This window comes from Sinocyclocheilus rhinocerous, unplaced genomic scaffold (assembly GCF_001515625.1).
Source record: "Sinocyclocheilus rhinocerous isolate Xijiao unplaced genomic scaffold, SAMN03320098_v1.1 scaffold1758, whole genome shotgun sequence".
NCBI classification, from domain to species: domain Eukaryota; kingdom Metazoa; phylum Chordata; class Actinopteri; order Cypriniformes; family Cyprinidae; genus Sinocyclocheilus; species Sinocyclocheilus rhinocerous.
Genome location: NW_015631050.1, coordinates 407,969 through 427,494, shown reverse-complemented (window position 1 = coordinate 427,494; position 19,526 = coordinate 407,969). Strand labels below are relative to the sequence as shown.

Below are 19,526 nucleotides of genomic sequence, written 5' to 3'. Positions count from 1 at the left end.
GACCAGGTTGCCTGCTGAGTTAGGTTGGCAACACAACAATTTAACAAAGCTTTATTTTTTTTTAAACCCCTTTCGTTTTAATCTCTTCCTCTTCTTCCATTCACCATTATGCTTTGTGGACATATCAACACACGGCGTGACTAAATCGGATGGAGTTAGGAATGTTAGCTTCAGTTATCGCTCAGGGTCTGTGGTCGGAATGGCGCGTTTTTTGAGGTGAGGTACTTTTTTTCTGTTACATTCAATTAATTACATTTATTTGATTATTCATTAGTACAAAATAATATTAAGATGGATATATACAATGAAAGCAACCTAGGCCTGCTAAATGTCAGAAATATTACATGTATGCAAGCTTATATGTAACTATCTGGCCGTTAGATTAATTAAAAATATTTTTATATATATCTTCCTGCATCAAGTTTATATTACTTACTTTTTAAGTTAAATTATAATTACAATTTATTGTATCTAATCGGTCTTTTGTTGTCTTCCTGCTGACGACAACAGCTTAACCAGATTGTAGCTATAGTCTCCCTGGTTAGGCTTGTCTGTTTTTTGTTTTTTTTTTACTGTAGAGTTATTGGCTCGTGTAAGCTGGTAAGGGAGAGACCCGCTAAACACTAGCTGAGTGAAGCTGGATGACCTGCTGGACGAGCTAAGACCAGCAAATCACCTAAGGCTGGTTTAAGTTTTTTTTTCTTCGTAGGGCGTGGAAAAAGAAATAAATGCTCCTCATACCTTTTGCAGCTACCAGATAATATTAACATTTTACATATTTTTTTCTTTCCATTTTAAATCAGCATTATCAAAAAAGTTCTAGGAGACCAACTGTGACTATCTCAACTTTCACCCTCATGACTTTGCATCCCTAGAAGGAACATAAAGTGATGGATTAACCCACTTTGTTGAAATTGGAAGCACAGGTTTGGTATATTATTTGGTGATACAGGTTGTGCTGGACCATAAAGACGAGCAACACATTCTTAGCATTTTTATTCCAAATGAATTTCTGTGCAACTTGACATGATCATGCAAGCATTTCCATTTAGGCGCTGTTTATTTATCATGTCCAAATAGCTTTTCAAATGCCCTGTGGGTCCAAATCAGCTGTTACAGAAAGGTACAGGCATGCAGCTGTTTCCTTGTGCTGTTCTTCAGCTGTACTGTAACTATGATTTTCCAAAACACAGCAAATTATGAGCTCTGCAGCCTGAGACCTTTCCAAGAAGGATATATGAACAAACACTTGAAAAAAACATTTCAAGACTACTATTTGACATCTGAAAATCAGCATTTTGTCTTTGAAGGCTTCAATCACAACGAGAAAAATCAGTTTGCGTTGACCCTCAGTAAGCATTAAACATTTCCAAAACCTCTGTGCCTTGCAGCATTTTACAAAGACCAAAAAGAAAGGAAAGGTACTTGTCACACGATACATGACTCTTAAAAGTTATCTGGCTTAAGTCAGTCTTCACTCCACGATCTGTGAACAAAAATGTATGTTTGTTATGACTCACTTTTATTTTTTATTTCAATTTTTTTCACACTTAAAGGGTTAGTTCACCCAAGAATGAAAATTGTGTCATTTTTATTCTCATCATTCCAAACCTGTATGACTTTCTTTTTTTCTGTGGAACAGAAAAGAGGATATTTTGAAAAGTCTCTGTGTTTTCTCTCTCACTCTCAAATTTTTTTTTGGTCAATACAATGAAAGTCAATTGGTTCCAGTGTTGTATTGGACCCCTCTGATATTCACTGTATGGACAAAAAACTAAATAACTTCTTATGTGTTCCACAGAAGAAAGAGGGTGAGTTAATGATGACAGAAATCTCATTTTTGGGTGATCGATCTATTTAAGTATCTGAGATCAGTTTACTGTATGTTACCTTGACGACGTGAGTCTCTCGGGTGCGCACCCGCAGCTTGTTGACCTGAGATTCGGCTATGTCCACCCTCTCCTCGGCTTCATCCAGCTCATGCTGGATCTTCTTGAACCGAGACATATTGCAGTTGGCCTGCTCCTCCTGCCGTACAACAGTAAGATACAGAGCGCTGAAATTTGTGTGCCTTAAAATGGGCTTTAGAACGGACAACGCCATATTGTTTAACAGGTCGCGTGATGTATTTATGTTCAAACACCATTTTGGCCCAAATGTATTTACTGGGTTAATATCGCAAAATGAACAGGAGATACGTACTGCATCCTCGGCTTGTCTCTTAAAGCTCTTTACTTTTGCCTGTAGTTTGTCAATCAGGTCTTGCATCCTCAGGAGAGTTTTCCTGTCTTCCTCTGTCTACAGACAGAACGGCCTTTTAAATGCACTGCAGATGACACATATAGTTTTTCCTGCTGTTTCACGTGTGTCTTGTGAGTAATACCTGGTAAGTCAGCTCTTTAATCCTCCTCTCATATTTTCGTATTCCTTTTTGAATTTCTCCACTCTTCTTCTGCTCGCACTCCAGCTCTCCCTCTAGCTCTCGTACCTGAGGATTGAAATGTTCCCACAGATGCAGGTTAATCCATTAAATATGTTATATTCATGTCTTGACCAAAGCTGGAATAGGCGTTTTTCTGCTTACCCGAATTTCCAGTTTCTGAATATGTTTCTTTCCTCCCTTGAGAGCAGTCTGCTCAGCCTCATCCAGACGTATCTGCAGGTCTTTGATGCTCTGCTCCATGTTCCTCTTCATCTTCTCCAGGTGGCTGCTGGTGTCCTGCTCCTTCTTCAGTTCCTCTGCCATCATGGCTGCCTAATGAGGGATACATTTAGTTAAAAGTTATAGATAGTATCATCAAAAAGTTTCAGTGTTGTACTTCATTGTTGTGATAAGAATAGATGATTGCATTTTCAGCCCATGTCAACCTCACCGTGATAATGCTAGAGTTTTGCGGGTGGTTGGTATGGTGTTGCTATGAGGTTACTAAGGTGTCCTAAATGGTTTGTTTGAGTAGTTTCCTTTTGGTTAAAACCACTAATGGGAGCTCTTGGTCATTTGATGTGAATGTTAAGGTAACCTTTATTAGAGTGCAACAGTTGGGTTTTAGAAGTAAAAACTTATTCTCTCCATAAGGTAACTGATTTTTAACACTAACTTATAAACATTTAAAGGCGAACCTGTTATGAGACCTGACATAGTTAATTGATGCTTTTGTTGAAGCCATTTGTTATTTTACCTTGTTTTTAAAATAATCATGTTTAACAGCGGAATTTGTGTGAATTTGAGTTGCGGCTAGCAAATCTTGCCAAAAGAGCTCTGTATATATATATATATATATATATATATATATATATATATACTGCAATGAATAGACGGTTTCTATAGATATAATTAAGAAGTTTAAATTAATAATTTTATATTTAACTTCATTGTTTTTAAATTGATTGTCACTCGCAGTGCTTCACAGGGCTGTAGTTCTTTCCCTCATTAAAGCTGTTAAGTACACAGTCTTGTTTGTCTTTTTATCCAAATTTCGAATCCTTTTTTTTTTATTAAAAGTTTGTAATGTTGTGATTCACCTTCTAGGTGGCTGGCTTGGTTCATGGCTTATAATGCCTTAGCAAGACTTTTTTTTTTTTTTTAAAAAGGGGGGAAAAAAACTTTAAAAATGAATGAAAAAAAAAAACTTCTGCAACCAACACCGCCGAAAAAGTAGGCAGGCTCTAATGCACTCTATTGTTGTTTCAGTAGGAACTCACATCAGTTATGGCCTTCTTCGCCTTCTCTTCGGCATTGCGACACTCCTGCAGAGCATCATCCACCTCACCGGACAGTGTGGACAGATCACTCTCTAACTTCTTCTTGTGGTTCAACACTACCGTGTTCTGTACAGATCAATGGATTGAGAGGTTTGATCATGACGTTTAATTATTGCTAAGTTGTTTCATTAATGTTTGAGTTTTACCTGAGCATGCAGCAGGTTCACTCTCTCAGTGGATTCCAGAAGCTCGTGCTCAGCGACTTTACGCATATGGTCCGTTTGCTCCATCACTCCACGCAGCTCCTCCAACTCTGCTGTTAGCAGGGTGTTTCTTCTTTCTGTGACTGTCACCTGCTCCTTCAGGTCCTCACACTGATGTATAGACTCATCTAACTCTAATTGCAGGTCCTGAGAAGATAAACCAACTGCAGTTGATAAAAGGGCACTAACATACTAAATTGAAATGATTATTTCTATAACAATTTTATTGTGTGTAATACAAATCAATAGGCATGCATTGATATTGAAATTCTGGCAGATGCTGGTAATTATTTTCTAGTTAAGTCTGATGTGTATGTGTATGTGATTTTGTCTAAATAATTAAAAAATAAAATCAGTTATTTGAAATGCTAGAAGTGAATTTGGTCATCACAACATTATGATGTACATTATGAAAATGGACATTCATTTTGAGATCTGCTAGAGATTACATTTTATATGTTATTAAATTGTTCATGTTTTTTTAAAGACAAACTTTAAACATTAGATGACAGCAAAAGTAATCTAAAAGTAAAATTAGAGGAAATGAGCATGAATAATGAAATATTCAGTATCAGTGGATACCGATAATTTAAAAAAAATTCTCTAATATAGTATCACTATATCATGCATCCCCAAAGATTATTTCCAGTTCCAGTTGTTTAATATTATTCAGTTCTTCCATATAGTTGATTATCTTTTTGAATCTGCATATTGATGCAACCAGTCCTTCTATCTCACCTTAACTTGAAGCTGTAGGTTGCGCACCATTTTCTGAGACTCCACAGCTTGTCTGTTTGCATGGTTCAGATGGATCTCCATCTCATTCATATCTCCCTCCATCTTTTTCTTAACCCTGACTGCCTCATTACGTGCCCTGATCTCTGCATCCAGTGTGGTCTGCATGGTGTCCAGAATCCGCTGATGGTTTCGACTGCATTGATAAATAGCTTAATGTGGTTTATTTATATGCTGGAATTTCAATAGTTAGTGTGTTTTCTTGTCTTTCTCTCTTACCGGAGATTGTCAATCTCTTCATCTTTCTCTGCGAGTTTCTTTTCAACTTCAGTTCTTGTTTGGCTGAGCTCCAGCTGGATGTGTAAGGTCTTACTCTCCTCATGCTCCAGAGTGCCCTGTGTCACACAGAGTAAGAGGCACATTAGCTTTTACCCAAGTATATAAAGTCTGCAGGTGAGCATTGTCTGGTATTTCAGGTCATATTCATCACCTCCGCCTCCTCCAGTGCTGCTTGGATGCCGCTCTTATCATGGTCCAGTACCTTCTTCATCTGTTCAAGCTCATGAATGGTCTTGTTGCCATGACTAATCTGATCAGTCAAGTCAGTAATTTCCTCTGCAAAACAAACATATTGGTTGGGTGCTTTTTGAAAATCATTCTGGACCAAAATATAATCTCCCTTGCTTATTATGAATCTATGCAATTTCACAGATATGCCCTGTCCTGAAGTCTATGTACAGTCTTTGTACCCTGCAAGTTCTTGTTCTCCCTTTTGATTGTCTCCAGCTGGTCAAGGGCTTCTTCATAGGAGTTTTTGAGCTTGAAGAGCTCTGTGCTGAGACTACGGGACTCTTTCTGAGAGCTTTCCAGCTCGGCCTGTGTCTCCTCAAACTTCTGCCTCCATTCAGAGAGCACCTGGACATAATAAGGATAATAGTTGTTAGTAGAACGTAATTATGAACAATGCCTATCTGCTACTTCTGGTTAAATTAAATATTTAAAAATACTTTTATCCTGACCTTATCAAAATTGCGTTGCTTTTTGTCCAATGCAACAGCCACAGCATTAGAGCGTTCCAAATCAACCATCAAGTCCTCAATCTCAGTCTGCAGACGGTGCTTGGTCTTCTCCAGCGAGGCACATTTGGCATTGGAGGCTTCCACTGCCTCCTCAGAACTTTGGAGCCGTGCAACCAGCTTCTTCCTGAAGGAAGATAAATCAGTTTTATAAAATAAAGCAGCAATTCTGTTTTATCAGTGAACAAGACAAAATGTTACACCGACTGACAACAGAGTGATCTTACTTGGCGTCCTCTAGTTCATCGGTCCTCTGAATGGCATCAGTCTCATATTTTGTCCTCCACTGTGCAATCTCAGCATTGGCTTTAGACAGAGCACGCTGCAACTCGGATTTGGCCTCCTGCTCCTCCTCAAACTGCTCTCTCAAAAGTTCACAATCATGCCTGGATGACTGTACTGCATGAGCTAAACTGTTCTTTGCCTGGCACATAAACACAAACCCAGTATAATATTAAATATGATGCACTTGAGATGAATATACTGAATATATAAACACTGTCGTTCAAACGTTTTGGGTCAATACGGTTTTTTAATATTCCTGAAGCAAGTCTCTTTTGCTCGTTAAAGGTGCATTTATTTGATCAAAGATACAGTAAAACAGTAATATTGTGAAACAGTATTAAAATTTAAAACAAGTTTTCAATTTAAATATATTTTCAAATGTAATTTATTCCTGTAATGGCAAAGCTGAATTTTCAGCAGCTATAATTCCAGTCATACGATCCTTCAGAAATCATTCTAATATGCTGATTTGGTCCTCAAGAAACATCGTGAGAATCATTGTAAAAGTCTTTATTGTCACTTTTAATCAGTTTATTCTGTCCTTGCAGAATCAAAGTATTAATTTCTTACCCCCCCCCCTTCTAAAACTTCTAAAACTTCAAAAGCCTTTTTTCAATGCTTTTCTTGTCTGCCACAATATTGTTTCATGTCTTTCTTCAGCAAACATTGATATGTGAATACTTGTGGTTAGAAATTTTAATAGATTGACCCTAAGAGATATGGTACAAATGCATCCAATTGATCTAAAATCTGGCTCACTTTGCATTCCTCTTCTAGCTGTTTCTTCAGCTCTTCCATGGTCTGGCTGAGAGCACTCTTTGTCCGCTGCAGCTGCATAACCAGAACCTCTCTCTCTTCCAGCCTGCGACTGACCTCAGCTGTTAATGGTAAGACCGAAAAGAGAGAACAAAGCCTTTACCAAGTGCCAGTGACCTTTTTCTCATATTATTTCAGCTCTGTTGTGCCACTTGTTTCTAAGACAAATCTAAATCTGAATTTCTATTGGAGACTTCCAATCATAATGTGCAATATATTTCCAGCTCCTGATCTTTATTCTGTTCCAAAGCGCAGGACACTGACCGCTCTCTGTCTGGGCCCGTGCTTTTTGAGAGGTGACATCCATTAGCTGCCTCTGGAGTTCCTCTGCCTTGGTTTTAGACTCATTCATCTGGTCTTCATACATCCGGCACATTTTCTCTGTTGTGGCCTGCAAACAACAGTTTCTTTGTTATTTCTCTCATTTGGTATGTAACAGCAGTTAATAAAGTATTTTTCAACCCAGTTCATGTTTACTCTATATGTTTTAACCATAAGCTCCATGGATGATAACACAACAGCATTATGAGTCTCAGGAACCACATTAAGCACACTGAGATGTCTTACTTTGGCTCTGGAGAAATGTTCAAGGTTCGATGCCAGATCTTCAGACTCCATTCTGATTTCTGCCTTTTCCTTCTCCAGCTTCTGTTTGACCCTCTGCAGGTTGTCCAGTTGCTCCCCCAACTCAGCCACAGTGTCCGCATGCTTTCTCCTCAACATGGCCATAGTAGTTTCATGATGCAGTGAGGCTTCTTCCAGATCTCTCCGCAGCTTTAAGAAGTCAGCCTCCCGCTTCTTGTTCATCTCGATCTGGGCAGTGGTAGCACCTCCTGCTTCCTCCAGACGTTCACTTAATTCTTCTAGTTCCTTTGACACTTCAGTACGCTGCTTGTCTGATTTTGATCGAGCTGCTCTTTCAGCCTCAAGTTCCTCCTCAAGCTCTTCTATACGTGTCTGTAAAGAGTTTACCATAATGCTGTTATTGTATAGTATACTATTATAGTAAACTCATTATGCAGACATGTCATTTTCAGTCATTAGCCAAATAATTACCTGTAATTCTTTTATTTTCTTCTGCAGCTGAATAACCAAGGCTTGCTCCTCTTCAATCTTTGCACCTATGTGAACCATTTCAATGTCTTTCCTTCAAAAAAGACCATATGCAGATTTAATTAGATCTCATTTGATAATACAGCATAGCACAGTGCTCCAATTTGCAACATTAAGACTGCATAATGTCTGTAAAATCTCACTTCTTCAGTCTTTCCTCTAGCTGCTGTTTGTTGTTCTCCAAATCCATGGATGACTCAATGGAAATCTTTAGATCTCCCTCAAGCTTCCTCTTCACTCGCTCCAGATCCATACGCACTTTCTTCTCTTGCTCCAAAGAGCCCTCTAACTGTTGCGGTTAGGCAATAAATAATAATAAACAATGAGGTCTAAGAAATTTATTACTTGTCTGTTATGTAGGCTAATAAGCATTTTATTTCTACTTTAACCTGCTATGCAGTAAATCTTTGCTGTGAATAAGGAGTTATGGATTGTTATGGAGTCTTAAGTTTATCTCATAGGGTTTAACTGAGTCCACTTCATACTCACATCATCCACCTGCTGCTCAAGTTTGATCTTTGCCTTGGACAGCATGCTCACTTTGTTTTCTTCATTCTGCAGGTCTTCCAGAGCCTGCTGATGAGCATCCTGGAGGGCCTTTTTCTCTTTTGTCAGCCTGAGGATGGTTTCATCCAATGCAGCCATTTCCTCCAACAAGTTTTTCACCTGAGATTCAAGTAAAAAGACAGTTCTTGCTAATCGGTTCATTTGAGGATCTAATGGAGACCACATTTTCCCATACATGAACGTATCTTCCATAATGTACCTTGTTCTCAGTGGCATGTTTTTCCTTCTCCACCTTGGCCAAAGTAATCTCAAGGTCATCCAGGTCTTTCTTCAGCTCAATACACTCATCCTCAAGTTTGCGTTTCTTGGCCAGGAGAGTGGCATTAACCTCCTCTTCGTCCTCAAGCCTCTCCATCAGCTCCTTAATTTTCCCCTCCATCTGGATCTTAGCCTTGATCAGCAGGTTACAGCGGTCCTCAGCATCGGCCAGGTTATCCTGCTCCTGGGGTCAGAATGTAAAAAATTCTTCCCATTGTGCCTTTGACTCAATGTATGATGCATCAAGATATGATCATGAAGCCATCAAGAAATCATCATGTTAGTAACTATGTGATTCTGATTCGTAACTTCAACTTGTTTCATTGGTATGAATCCACTCTGACACTCACTGCTTGAAGCTGTAGGGAGAGGTCATTTTTCTCTTGCACCAAAGAGACCTGTCTCTCCTCAAACTCTTTCCTCTTCACCTCAGACCTCTCGAGAACCTCCTTTAGCTTCTGGAACTCCTCCTTCAGTGTAGCCAGCTCCTTCTCTGTAGCTGCGCTCCTCAGCAGGGGTTTGATCTTGAAGAACAGACACATCCACGGCCAGTTCTTGACAGCGTAAAAGGCACGGATGTTCCACTGAATGACCGTCAGAGCTTCCCTGAGTGAAGATAATCAGATGGTGGCTTAATGACATTTTTTCTCTTTTTCATTTTCTTTCTCTTTCTAATATCAGGACAGTCATAACACTCTGATATTTTGACTTAATATCAAAATGAATTTCATCTCTTCAAATTTTCATTATAGACACGCTGTATTCAAGTCACTGTGTGAATTAATTGCATTTCAAACATATTTTTAAATTAATAGATCCAGGACAAAATAAGAATCAGGTCATTGACCCTGGTACTGGTACTAATAGAGTTGTCTAGGAAGTATTACAGATCCATTTTGTGGCCTGCACCTCACACTCCCTGCCCTTGTTCTAAATTAGCTCAGTATGTCTAGTACCAAATAGGGCCAGGCTGCCACACGCCATTGTTTCGTGTGTTCTATATCAGTAATCCCACTGTGATACTGAACATGCCTAAAGAGTAAATCAATTCCGCATTGCTGAAGTGTCGACACAATCAGGGACAGTCAAAGGTCAGGCAGAGGTTGTTGATTATCTAAAGCTGAACCCATTTGAAGAAACAAGAGGACTTAATCCCCTGTCACCTGGGATGGCATTTCAACAATTTTCAGCCTGCTCCCCAGCCAAATCCATTCTGGACAAAAGAGGGTTATTTATAATAAAGACGAGAGGGGGTGACTCTGGTAAGGAACTGTCAACAACTGGTATGTGCGCTGTTTGCGGGATATATGACCCACCTCCACACCTGCTTTTGTAAATGCCATTTGGGGTGGAGGGGGTTTAACCGGCTTTTTCTGTAGCGACAGCACACACGCATACAAAACATACAGACACACGCCGGACACACGCCACAACATAGTCCACATACACTTTGGACATTCCTCCCATTGATTTGAAGGCTTAAAGCCCTATGCACACTCTCAACAGTTTATCGCAGTGCTTACAACGGGCTCAAGGAAGCGAGATCTGCAATCTGACACTTTCTTTAGTCAGTGAGTAATGGCAACTATTTGCATTGGGTTATTTAGACACTTTATGACTATTGTCATGGTTTGGGCATCCAAACAGCACATACTTCTCTTTCATCATCCTCCTGCGCTCCATCCGCATGAGTTTGCCCCTGCAGAAGGCCTGCAGCAAGGTTAGAATCTCAGATAGCCGTTCGTCCCTCATGTCTTCCAGCTGGCCAAGAAGTCCCGCCTTAAAGAAAACCTGAAGAGCACAGATTCGCAGGTCAGTGTAGTCTAGGATGGGCTTCGAGTGTCTGAAAATAGTGGGTATGAAGGGAGTGACAGAGGACAAATTCATGAACCAACCTTGCTGTGGCCAAACTTGTAGTGGGTGTGGTCGATATCCAGAGACCCAAGCAACTTTTCTACAGCTTTCCTGCTGTCCACATATGTGTCCTCTGGGATGGCCAAAGGGTTCAGGATACGGTAACTAGTAAATCATGAAGGTTTAATTAAATATCTTTATTAATTTTTCTATTAAGAGTCCATTCTGTGCCTTTCAGAATGGACTTTGAAGTGGCTAAATTTGAATTGAGCTAGTAAACCAGATGCACAATTGCAAGTTGAATTTGAATATAAGTAGAATTCAAATTAAGTGAAAATCATAGATATTAATATTAATATAACAGAGATTACAAATGTGATCCATGAACAAAAATTCACCGCTGTTTGAACTCTGCATAAAGAATGCGATTGGGAAATCCCTTCCTGCAAATGCGGATCCCTTCCAGGACTCCATTGCAGCGAAGCTGGTGCAGAACCAGAAATGGCTCCATTATCCCTATCAGATACAAGAACAAAAACTGAAGAGAAGACTGATGGTGTGTTTACGGTAGGTTTATGGAGAGCTTGTTGTACAACAAATGGTATTATCCTCTACACTGATTTTTTTATTTTATTTTTTTGTACCTGGAGTCTTTGTCTCATTGGGGATAATGCATCTCACAAAATGAGGCTGAGTGCTTCTCAAATTAGTCATCAACTTGTTCAGATTCTCCTAGAGTGATAGAGAAGGAAAGAGCATTCAACATGTAGTCCATATTATTATGTACTAGTTCTGCTAACTACTGAGTCAGATCTTACCTGCATCTTTCAATCTGTAGCTGGTGAAAGCTGAGCCAGCACAGACTTAAAGTGATGTTCATGGGTCAGATTACCTAAACATCACTGCAAGTCTTAAATGGCTCACTCTCCAACACCATTTCCAATATCTATATAGTTTTAACATTTGCAGATATTTAAAAAAGAGTTTCTGGTCCATTTAGATATAACATAATTGGACCCACCTTATGCAGCTGGGACACTGTTTGAAAAGATGCTCCTTTCTTCCTCTTCTCTTTGCTCCCTGGCTTTGCTTCTGTTCCCAAAAGTATACAAGGGAAAAAAAAAACTTAGTACAGTCAGGTCCATTGGTATCAACTCTTGAATATAACTTATAATAATATGCACCTGAATCTAAGCTGATGAAGTTCTCGAAGAGGCTTGCCATTAACTTGTTTGACGTCCTTTGGAAGATTCCCACCACTGTTTCATTCAGAGGATCTCTGTTTTTGTCGAGCCATCCACTGATGTTGTATGGCACCTGGCAACACACATGTATGTGAATTGATATTATATTTTAAGTGAATTATTTTGATCAAGGCTTAAGCTATTACCATTGTGTCACTGAGCAAGGCACTTAACCTCAGCTTGCTCCAGACTATCTCTGTTACTTAAATGGTGCCATTCCATGGCGGCAATGCATACTGTAAATTGCTTAACAAATTCCACTGGCCTCAGTTATGTGGCTTATAAAGACTCTATTGTATGCTATGGTAAAAATAGCCTTGAAATATGTGTGTAAATATGAAGTTATTTCCACTCACCACTCCGGCGTAGTGCACCAGCTCAAAGTGAGTCTCATATTTGCGTTTTTTGTCTGGCCTCGGTTTCAGGAAGTTGGGAGACTTGCCAAAGTGATTATCATAGAGTTTAGCTTTGAAGCTGCTCTCTGTGGCTTTAGGGAACATGCACTCCTCCTCCAGAATAGACAGTATACCCAATGGCTGCAAACAACACAAAACAGATGTAACAGCTAGAGTTGCTTAGTGTACTCTGTATAATTGTATTAGTGTAATCGTATACAGACATACACATGCTTTCACACAATTATATGTAATTCTATATCAACCCTCTCAATGAGGTCAATGCAGGCCTGCAAGTCTAATCCGAAGTCTATGAAAGTCCACTCTATGCCCTCTGTCTTGTACTCTTCCTGCTCTAGGATGAACATGTGATGGTTGAAAAACTGTTGCAGTTTCTCATTTGTGAAGTTGATGCACATTTGCTCAAAGTTATTGAACTGTTCAGGAAAAAAAAAGAAGAGAAAGAATTTAAGGTACAATGAGAACTGAATAATGTATAGGGATGGGTATCAATACACATTTCCTGATTCAAATTTGATTGACAAGTTCTCAATTTGATCTAACTTTGATTCAATTTTATTTCAGTTCATTTAGGTATGTATCAGTTGCAATGTCCATTTCGCTTATATAAGATACATTTTCTTTCAGCTCTTGCTGTAAATTATACAGGAAGCATTCTAACTTGGTACACTGCAAAAATATTTTGGTAAATTAACAACAGCGCCCTAACTATGTACTTCAGTTGCAATAATAACTTGTTGTTGATTCAGTAACCAAGGATTCAAAGAGCACATTCAGTGAATGATTAGTTAGACTGAGTTCATCAGTGTTTTTAAATTATTCATTAAAAGGACTGACTTAAAAGTAATTTGTTCTTTAATTGGACTACACAGTTTGCAATGCATATTTTTGGTTCACTAGCAAGAACCAGTTTATAAGAGTCATTTTTTCATGAATCACTGAAAAGTGGTGCAGAAGACATTGTCATAAGCTTAAAAAAAATAAATCTTAAGATTTTAAGAAATTAAAATTGTGACAATGAAATGAGGTTTGCGATTAATGGGGAAATTCATATTTTTACCCAGCCCTAATTTTGTGTCTTGTATCTTTAATATCCACATGTGATGAACAGAGAGTGGTAAGGAGTGATGCAAAGCAATTTGATTGACAGTAATCAACTGACTTACCTCAAAGATCTCAAAGCCTGCTATGTCCAGCACTCCTATGAAGAACTGACGAGGGAGGGCCATGTACAGGGTTTTATTAATTCTGCTCACCAGCCATTTAAACATGCGGTCATATGTGGCTTTGGCCAAAGCACCAACTGCATAGGTCACCTGTCATGACACAAAAGCCTAAATATTCTTACTGCTAGATGAAATTATATGGCAGGGATGTTAATTCATCATTTACTGACCAAACTGACCTGTTCAACTGTCTGTCCTCTAACAATGTACTCATTGCCCACTTTCACTCTGGGGTGAAGCAGTCCCTTTATGAGGTCAGCTGAACTGATCCCCATGAGATAGGACGCTTTGTCCGCACCTGGGTAACAAAACCACAGCGCTTAGCCAAACCAAGCCACTAACTGAAAACCTAGCTTAGGACAGAATCCCTCTTACTTTCAGTGCCGTCCGCCTCTGCTTGCTCCTCTCTCTGCCTCACTTTGAACCTCATGTTGCCAAAGTGCATGATAGCACCGACTATCTTGTAACAGCCATACTTCTCCTCAGGGGTGAAGCCAAGGGTGTCCATTGCATGCTAGAGGATGGTAAGAAAGTTTCCCTATAGGTGAGTGGTCATTCAATGTATCTAAGAATCTCTTTACACGGATCTCCATCATACAACAGTACTTACGTCAGTTGCAAGCAGTTCATCTCCATCATCCAGGTGGTCCACAGTTGTAACACCCTGTGAGCAGAAGTGGAAGTCAAAGGGATTTGATGACACCAGCAGCATATCTGTGATGGAAGATGGAAGAGGTTTGATTTTGAAGTCACACAGTGCACTTTGGATGGAATTTTGCAGGCATATAGACGTCTATGCCTATATATATTCCATACTTCATCTTAAATAGTAGTCATATAAGTGTTTCCTCTGAATACCTTGGAGTTCTGGTTTTCTGTGTGAGAGGATCTGGTAGTAGATGTGGTAGCTTCTCTCTCCAGCTTGCTGAAAAATCACTCTGGATTTTTCCAGAAGATCTTAACAAAAGAGAATGTGAAAAGGAACAGGATTTGAAGGGGGGGAAAAAACTATATTTAATCTATTGACACACTAATATTTTTCAGATCAGCTTACAGATGTCAATGTCAGCAGATGCTAGTTTCCCAGTTGGACCAAAATGTATTCGTATGAATTTGCCCTGTGTTAAAGAGAGGAAAGAAAGTGAAACGGAGAACAGTATTGAAAGGAAATTAGATGATATTCTCCTCTTATGATTTTCACTCACAAAACGGGACGAATTGTCATTCCTCAGGGTTTTTGCATTGCCAAAAGCTTCCATAGCTGGGTTGGCCTCAATGATCTGATCCTCTAATGTACCCTATTTACATTGAAAAGAGAGAAATGTGTGAGTTTTTAATCCAACACCAAAATTACTTCAATGAGTAGGACAGAACAAACTAATGGAAATGAAAATGAAATATTATACGTCATGATTGAGGGGAAAATAGATGTCAGGGTTTCTTCAAAAAGACAAAGAATGAAAATGGAGCATATAATGTTAAAAACAAGAGACAATAATGAGAGACATTGCAAAAAGGGAAAAGCGCAATGTAAAGAGTGGTATTAAAAAGGGTTTATAAAAACATACTGGAACGGGAATACAAAACTAGGGTATCAAAACTCTGAGGGTCACTCCTTATCGGTTAAAAGGATGTCTGTGAATCCAAAAGGAATAAACATTCAGACATTATTAAAAATCCCCCAAAACAAGATGTAGAGGAACAAAAACAAGGGATAAGGATGGGTGATGACAAAAAGACAGAAGTGAAGTTTCTGTCCTTACTCCTTTTTTGCCCCCTGCATCGCCAAGAGCAGCTATAATGGCAAAATACTGAATTACACGTTTCGTGTTGACAGTTTTGCCAGCACCGGATTCTCCGCTAGGCATGGACAAAATTTATGTGAAATATACATGAAACAATATTAAATCCAAGAAGTGAAGATAAAAGAAGAAAAAAAGAAAACCTTTCAAAATGGTAAAAAAAAACATTTTTTTATACCGCTTCATGATTAAATAATGAGCAAAAAGGATTTCAGGTCATTTTGACCTAATAGTTGTAGAATAGAGATGTAATGGGGTAATGGAGGGTCACTTACGTGATAAGCATTGACTGGTTTTCACGATCTACAAGAGAAAAAAAAACAGCTCAGATCACTTAATCAGTACATTAAAGAATAAAGACAATTAAATGTATCAGTTATGTTTTGACCTACAGTAAAGTGCTATTAAGAATCAAAATACATGCAAAATATAAGATGTGGAAACTGAGATCAAAAGTGAAGAGTGTTTCAAAACGTACTTTTTAGCATGTCATTGTAGGCATTGTCTGCTATGGCATAGATGTGAGGTGGAACATCTGTGCAACGCTTTCCCTTATACGCGGCTACCACTTCAGGAGAATAGACGGGAAGCCATTTATACGGGTTAACTGTCACACAAAACAGCCCTGAATATGTCTGCAGACAGACAAAAGAACACGCAATAAGACTGAGACAGCCCTAAAATTATACAACAGTCATAAAGAACATTAAAGAATCCGATAACTCTCAAGTTATTCTTAAACCTCTTTTAGTTACAGACAGCTGTTCATCAGTAAATGATAATGTGGTGTCTCACGTAGATCATCCAGAAACTGTAGCGACGGCTGAGGTTGAAAAGAACAGAGGCCTCGTTGAGGTGCGTAAGCATGGCCATGTCTTCAATCATGTCAAACTTCGGGGGATTCATCTGCTGAATGTCTTCCTCTTTCACTGTTAACATCTGTCAGTATTAGATTGCAGTATTTAATTACTACCTTGTGATATGTTTTCTATTTCCATTGCAGATCAAATGTAGTTACTTGCATGAAAATATGCAAAACTGAGAAAATGCTTATTTTTTTCTCACTTAAGTATGCTGAACTTAAATATCTCTATATATCTCTATATTATCAAGAGTCGCTTGCTATAAATACAATACAATACACACATCATAAAAAACTGCTTTTTCAGAAGCTCACAAGATAACATCAGCATTGTTTTGATGTACACTGCAATAAAATATAATTTCTTTAATCTATATTTTTTCTATAGTAAAAATGTATTAAGTTTATTTTTCTTAATTTGTTTTTTTTATAAGCATGAACAAATAAATTATTTGATTTTAGTTTAAAAGAAGAAAAAAATATTTCCCAATGAGGTAAGAAAGATAAATTAAAGATTTTTCTCTTAAAGCAAGTCTTACGCAATTTCTTCTCAAGTAAATGTATCTTGTTGTAACAATGCTATACTTACTGAAAAATAAGACAAACAGTGATTAAGAAAATGATTTTTTTTTGCACTGTGATCTCAGAAAAGAATAAGGCCAATTGACGCTTGACTGACCATTCCATCTTTGGTCTCCACCATGACTTTGTCTCCATCAGTGTCTTTGATCTCCACCTCAGTGTAGGCTTCTTTCTCATCTGGAATCCAAACACGTTTCTTCCCTGCACACAGAAGTATGTGTGGCTCTTCTGAAATTTACTGCCAGGTAACTAATAACATTACATACCATGGTAGGTTTCCGCTTATGCACATGCTACACAAATTGAAAATAACACTATTATTATTATTAGCCTACATTATGTAGGATATAATATAAATGTATTTTGTATTGTTTTACATGTAATAATTAGCTTGTGTTATGTCAAAATATCTAGGAAAAGTCAATATTCTAGGAGTGTTTACATGCACACTACATGCTCATTTCAATCAGTAACCCATTCAGAATCGGATATGATTTCAAATCAATTCTTTAAACATTTTGATAGGCTTGTGCACCAATAAAAAAAATCTGGTTTTCACACAGGACACAAACAGGATGTGTGACAGTACCATCAAACGCATGGGACTGCGCAGCGAGTTGTTCCAGGTTGGTTTTACGCAGAAATGTTGTCGCGTCTCCGAATTCCCTCAATTCCATAAAGCGGGACATGATTAACGCTTCTGGTCCCGGACCTGCGTTCAAAACACCTGTAACGTCGTAGAAACTTTGTTAGAAAAAGTTTTCTTCACTTTGTTGTGTTTGTCATAGGAAAAAAAACATCTCTAATCCACAATCTTGGTAAGAATTTGTGTGTAAACAATTTTTTTAACTTCTCGTCACATGCAAGGCACGGCGCCCCATCCAAACAGCGCAGTGGAAACACATGCATTTGAATACTAACCTCAGTAATGTCTAAACGAGTTGGCCTCGAAAGAAGTGGCCCGGTCCTCTTTTATTGTTTCCCTCAAGGTCAGAGTTGGGGAGATATGTCAGATATCCCCATGTGTCCGTGTGTGTTCAGTTGCTCATTGGCTGTGTGGCCGTGCGGGCCGTCCCTGCGCATTCACAAAAGGCAAACAGGTTTGACGGAACCGTACTGTAAGGGGTTATTTTTAAAACGACATTGTTGTTGGTTGTGATTTATACACTTCTGTCCAGAGGTTAAATACGTGACCCCTTTATTTCTTTAAAAACTTAAGTGATGTTATAATTGTCCAAAAAGTGATTACAATAAAAATGCTAATTTAGGGTACGAGTTGTGGTGGCCTGTGGAGGGGTCTTGGCCCTAAGACTTGAACCCCCATAAGGGAATAAAAACAAAAGATTGGTGCGGGGAAGAGGGTTATTTTGTGCATACAACGTTTTCAGACAATATTTCTGTAACCACAAAAGTTAGATTATCACTAAATTGACCCTCGAGAAGAGACGCGTTTACTTGTGGTAACGATAGCAACAGTATCGAACCAAACACGTATATGCGGTATATTTGTGGCTTTATCAGAATTAGAAATATAAGTTTTATATGCATATCTAATTTTGTTATTTTATATAGGGTTTATTTATGATTACTTGCTAAATGTACTCATTAACTGTACACACAAGATCTGCATAACGTTCATACTCGGATTACTGATAGCCTACAATCAGATCCTCCTCAGCAAATAGGCGCCTCAGAAGCTGTCGACCTTGAGGGCTAAAGCTGAGATAAGTGTCCTCTAGCAGAATCCAGAGCCTACTATGTAGTCCGAAAATAGAAGAGAATACAACTCCTGTTCCCAATAGCCGGCATTCCGTGCAGAGATAGCTATGCTGTCTGGCATGGGTTTGTGGTTAAAGAGGCGGTGCTCTGTTTTGTTTCCCTTAGAAATTACTGAGAGTGATCAGCCAGTGATCAAACACTGAAAGAGCGTCCACATGATCTAAACCCTATAAATACTGTCAGAGGTGGACAGATGTCACCATTTATGTTTGGTAGGTGTTTATACTGAAAGTGCTGTTAAACTCTCTGTTCCCTAAGTGACTTTTGATAAGTACACATTATTTTTTATATTTTATTTTTGTTCATTTATTTTTTATTTTTATTTTGTAGTGACATTAGGAATGATGTAATAAATTAGATTACTTCATACAGCAATTTTAGAGTTGAGGAAACGTATTTTTGAAAACACAGTTAGCTACATTACAAGCTACGAACAAAAAAATAGCTAACTACACTGGAGTTATTGAATATGTTTTCGTAAAAAAAAGTAAACTATTCAGTGATGTAATTTATAATTTAGTCAAAGCTTACACCAAAACAATGAGGGCTTCTAAATGAATGATCAATTAGGGTGGCTGTATTAAATTGAACAGACCAATTTATATATCCAGTTACCATCATACATATCCTGTTTACATAACCAAAACAGAAAATAGTATATGGTGCAAGGACATGAAACTGTGAATTGTTTTGTAATCTGTTTGTTTGGAAGAATCAATTTATTAGAATAAATCAGACTTTCCAATGCTGCATAGGACAGAGAACTGTTTAAGATGAAGCGATTCATTAAAATGAATCAGACTTTCCGTTACCAAGGACAGAGAGAAGAGTTTAAGATGAACTGGTTCATTAGAATGAGTCAGACTTTCCAACGCTAATCATCAGAGAGAGATGACCATTTAGGTGAACACGTTTGATTATTTCTTCAGTTCAGCGTTTAAAAACA

General features: G+C 38.4%; 1 protein-coding gene across 2 annotated transcripts; it reads right to left on the bottom strand.

Moving 5' to 3' along the window:
• Window positions 1-1,020: 1,020 nt before the first annotated feature.
• On the bottom strand, window positions 1,021-17,766 carry LOC107741323 (myosin-7-like). Of its 2 annotated transcripts, XM_016554027.1 has the most exons (43): window positions 17,723-17,766; window positions 17,391-17,528; window positions 16,899-17,002; window positions 16,153-16,296; window positions 15,836-15,992; window positions 15,633-15,660; window positions 15,319-15,415; window positions 14,761-14,853; window positions 14,610-14,673; window positions 14,414-14,512; window positions 14,166-14,269; window positions 13,931-14,069; window positions 13,735-13,853; window positions 13,496-13,645; window positions 12,575-12,745; window positions 12,270-12,449; window positions 11,854-11,986; window positions 11,691-11,761; window positions 11,314-11,401; window positions 11,068-11,185; window positions 10,711-10,834; window positions 10,470-10,606; window positions 9,166-9,421; window positions 8,757-8,999; window positions 8,480-8,656; window positions 8,134-8,279; window positions 7,934-8,024; window positions 7,445-7,834; window positions 7,142-7,268; window positions 6,821-6,939; window positions 6,004-6,200; window positions 5,720-5,903; window positions 5,450-5,615; window positions 5,191-5,315; window positions 4,980-5,095; window positions 4,704-4,896; window positions 3,909-4,112; window positions 3,703-3,828; window positions 2,585-2,755; window positions 2,384-2,488; window positions 2,203-2,298; window positions 1,891-2,028; window positions 1,021-1,486 (listed from the first exon to the last, which is right to left on the bottom strand). In XM_016554027.1, exons 2-43 carry the CDS (start codon window positions 17,488-17,490, stop codon window positions 1,475-1,477), a joined length of 5,802 nt encoding a protein of 1,933 aa, XP_016409513.1. In that variant the 5' UTR covers window positions 17,491-17,528; window positions 17,723-17,766; the 3' UTR covers window positions 1,021-1,474. The 2 variants fall into 2 exon arrangements, with proteins under 2 accessions (XP_016409513.1, XP_016409514.1); XM_016554028.1 differs by lacking the exons at window positions 15,319-15,415; window positions 15,836-15,992; window positions 16,153-16,296; ... (1 more) ...; window positions 17,391-17,528; window positions 17,723-17,766.
• Between the last annotated feature and the right edge of the window lie 1,760 nt (window positions 17,767-19,526).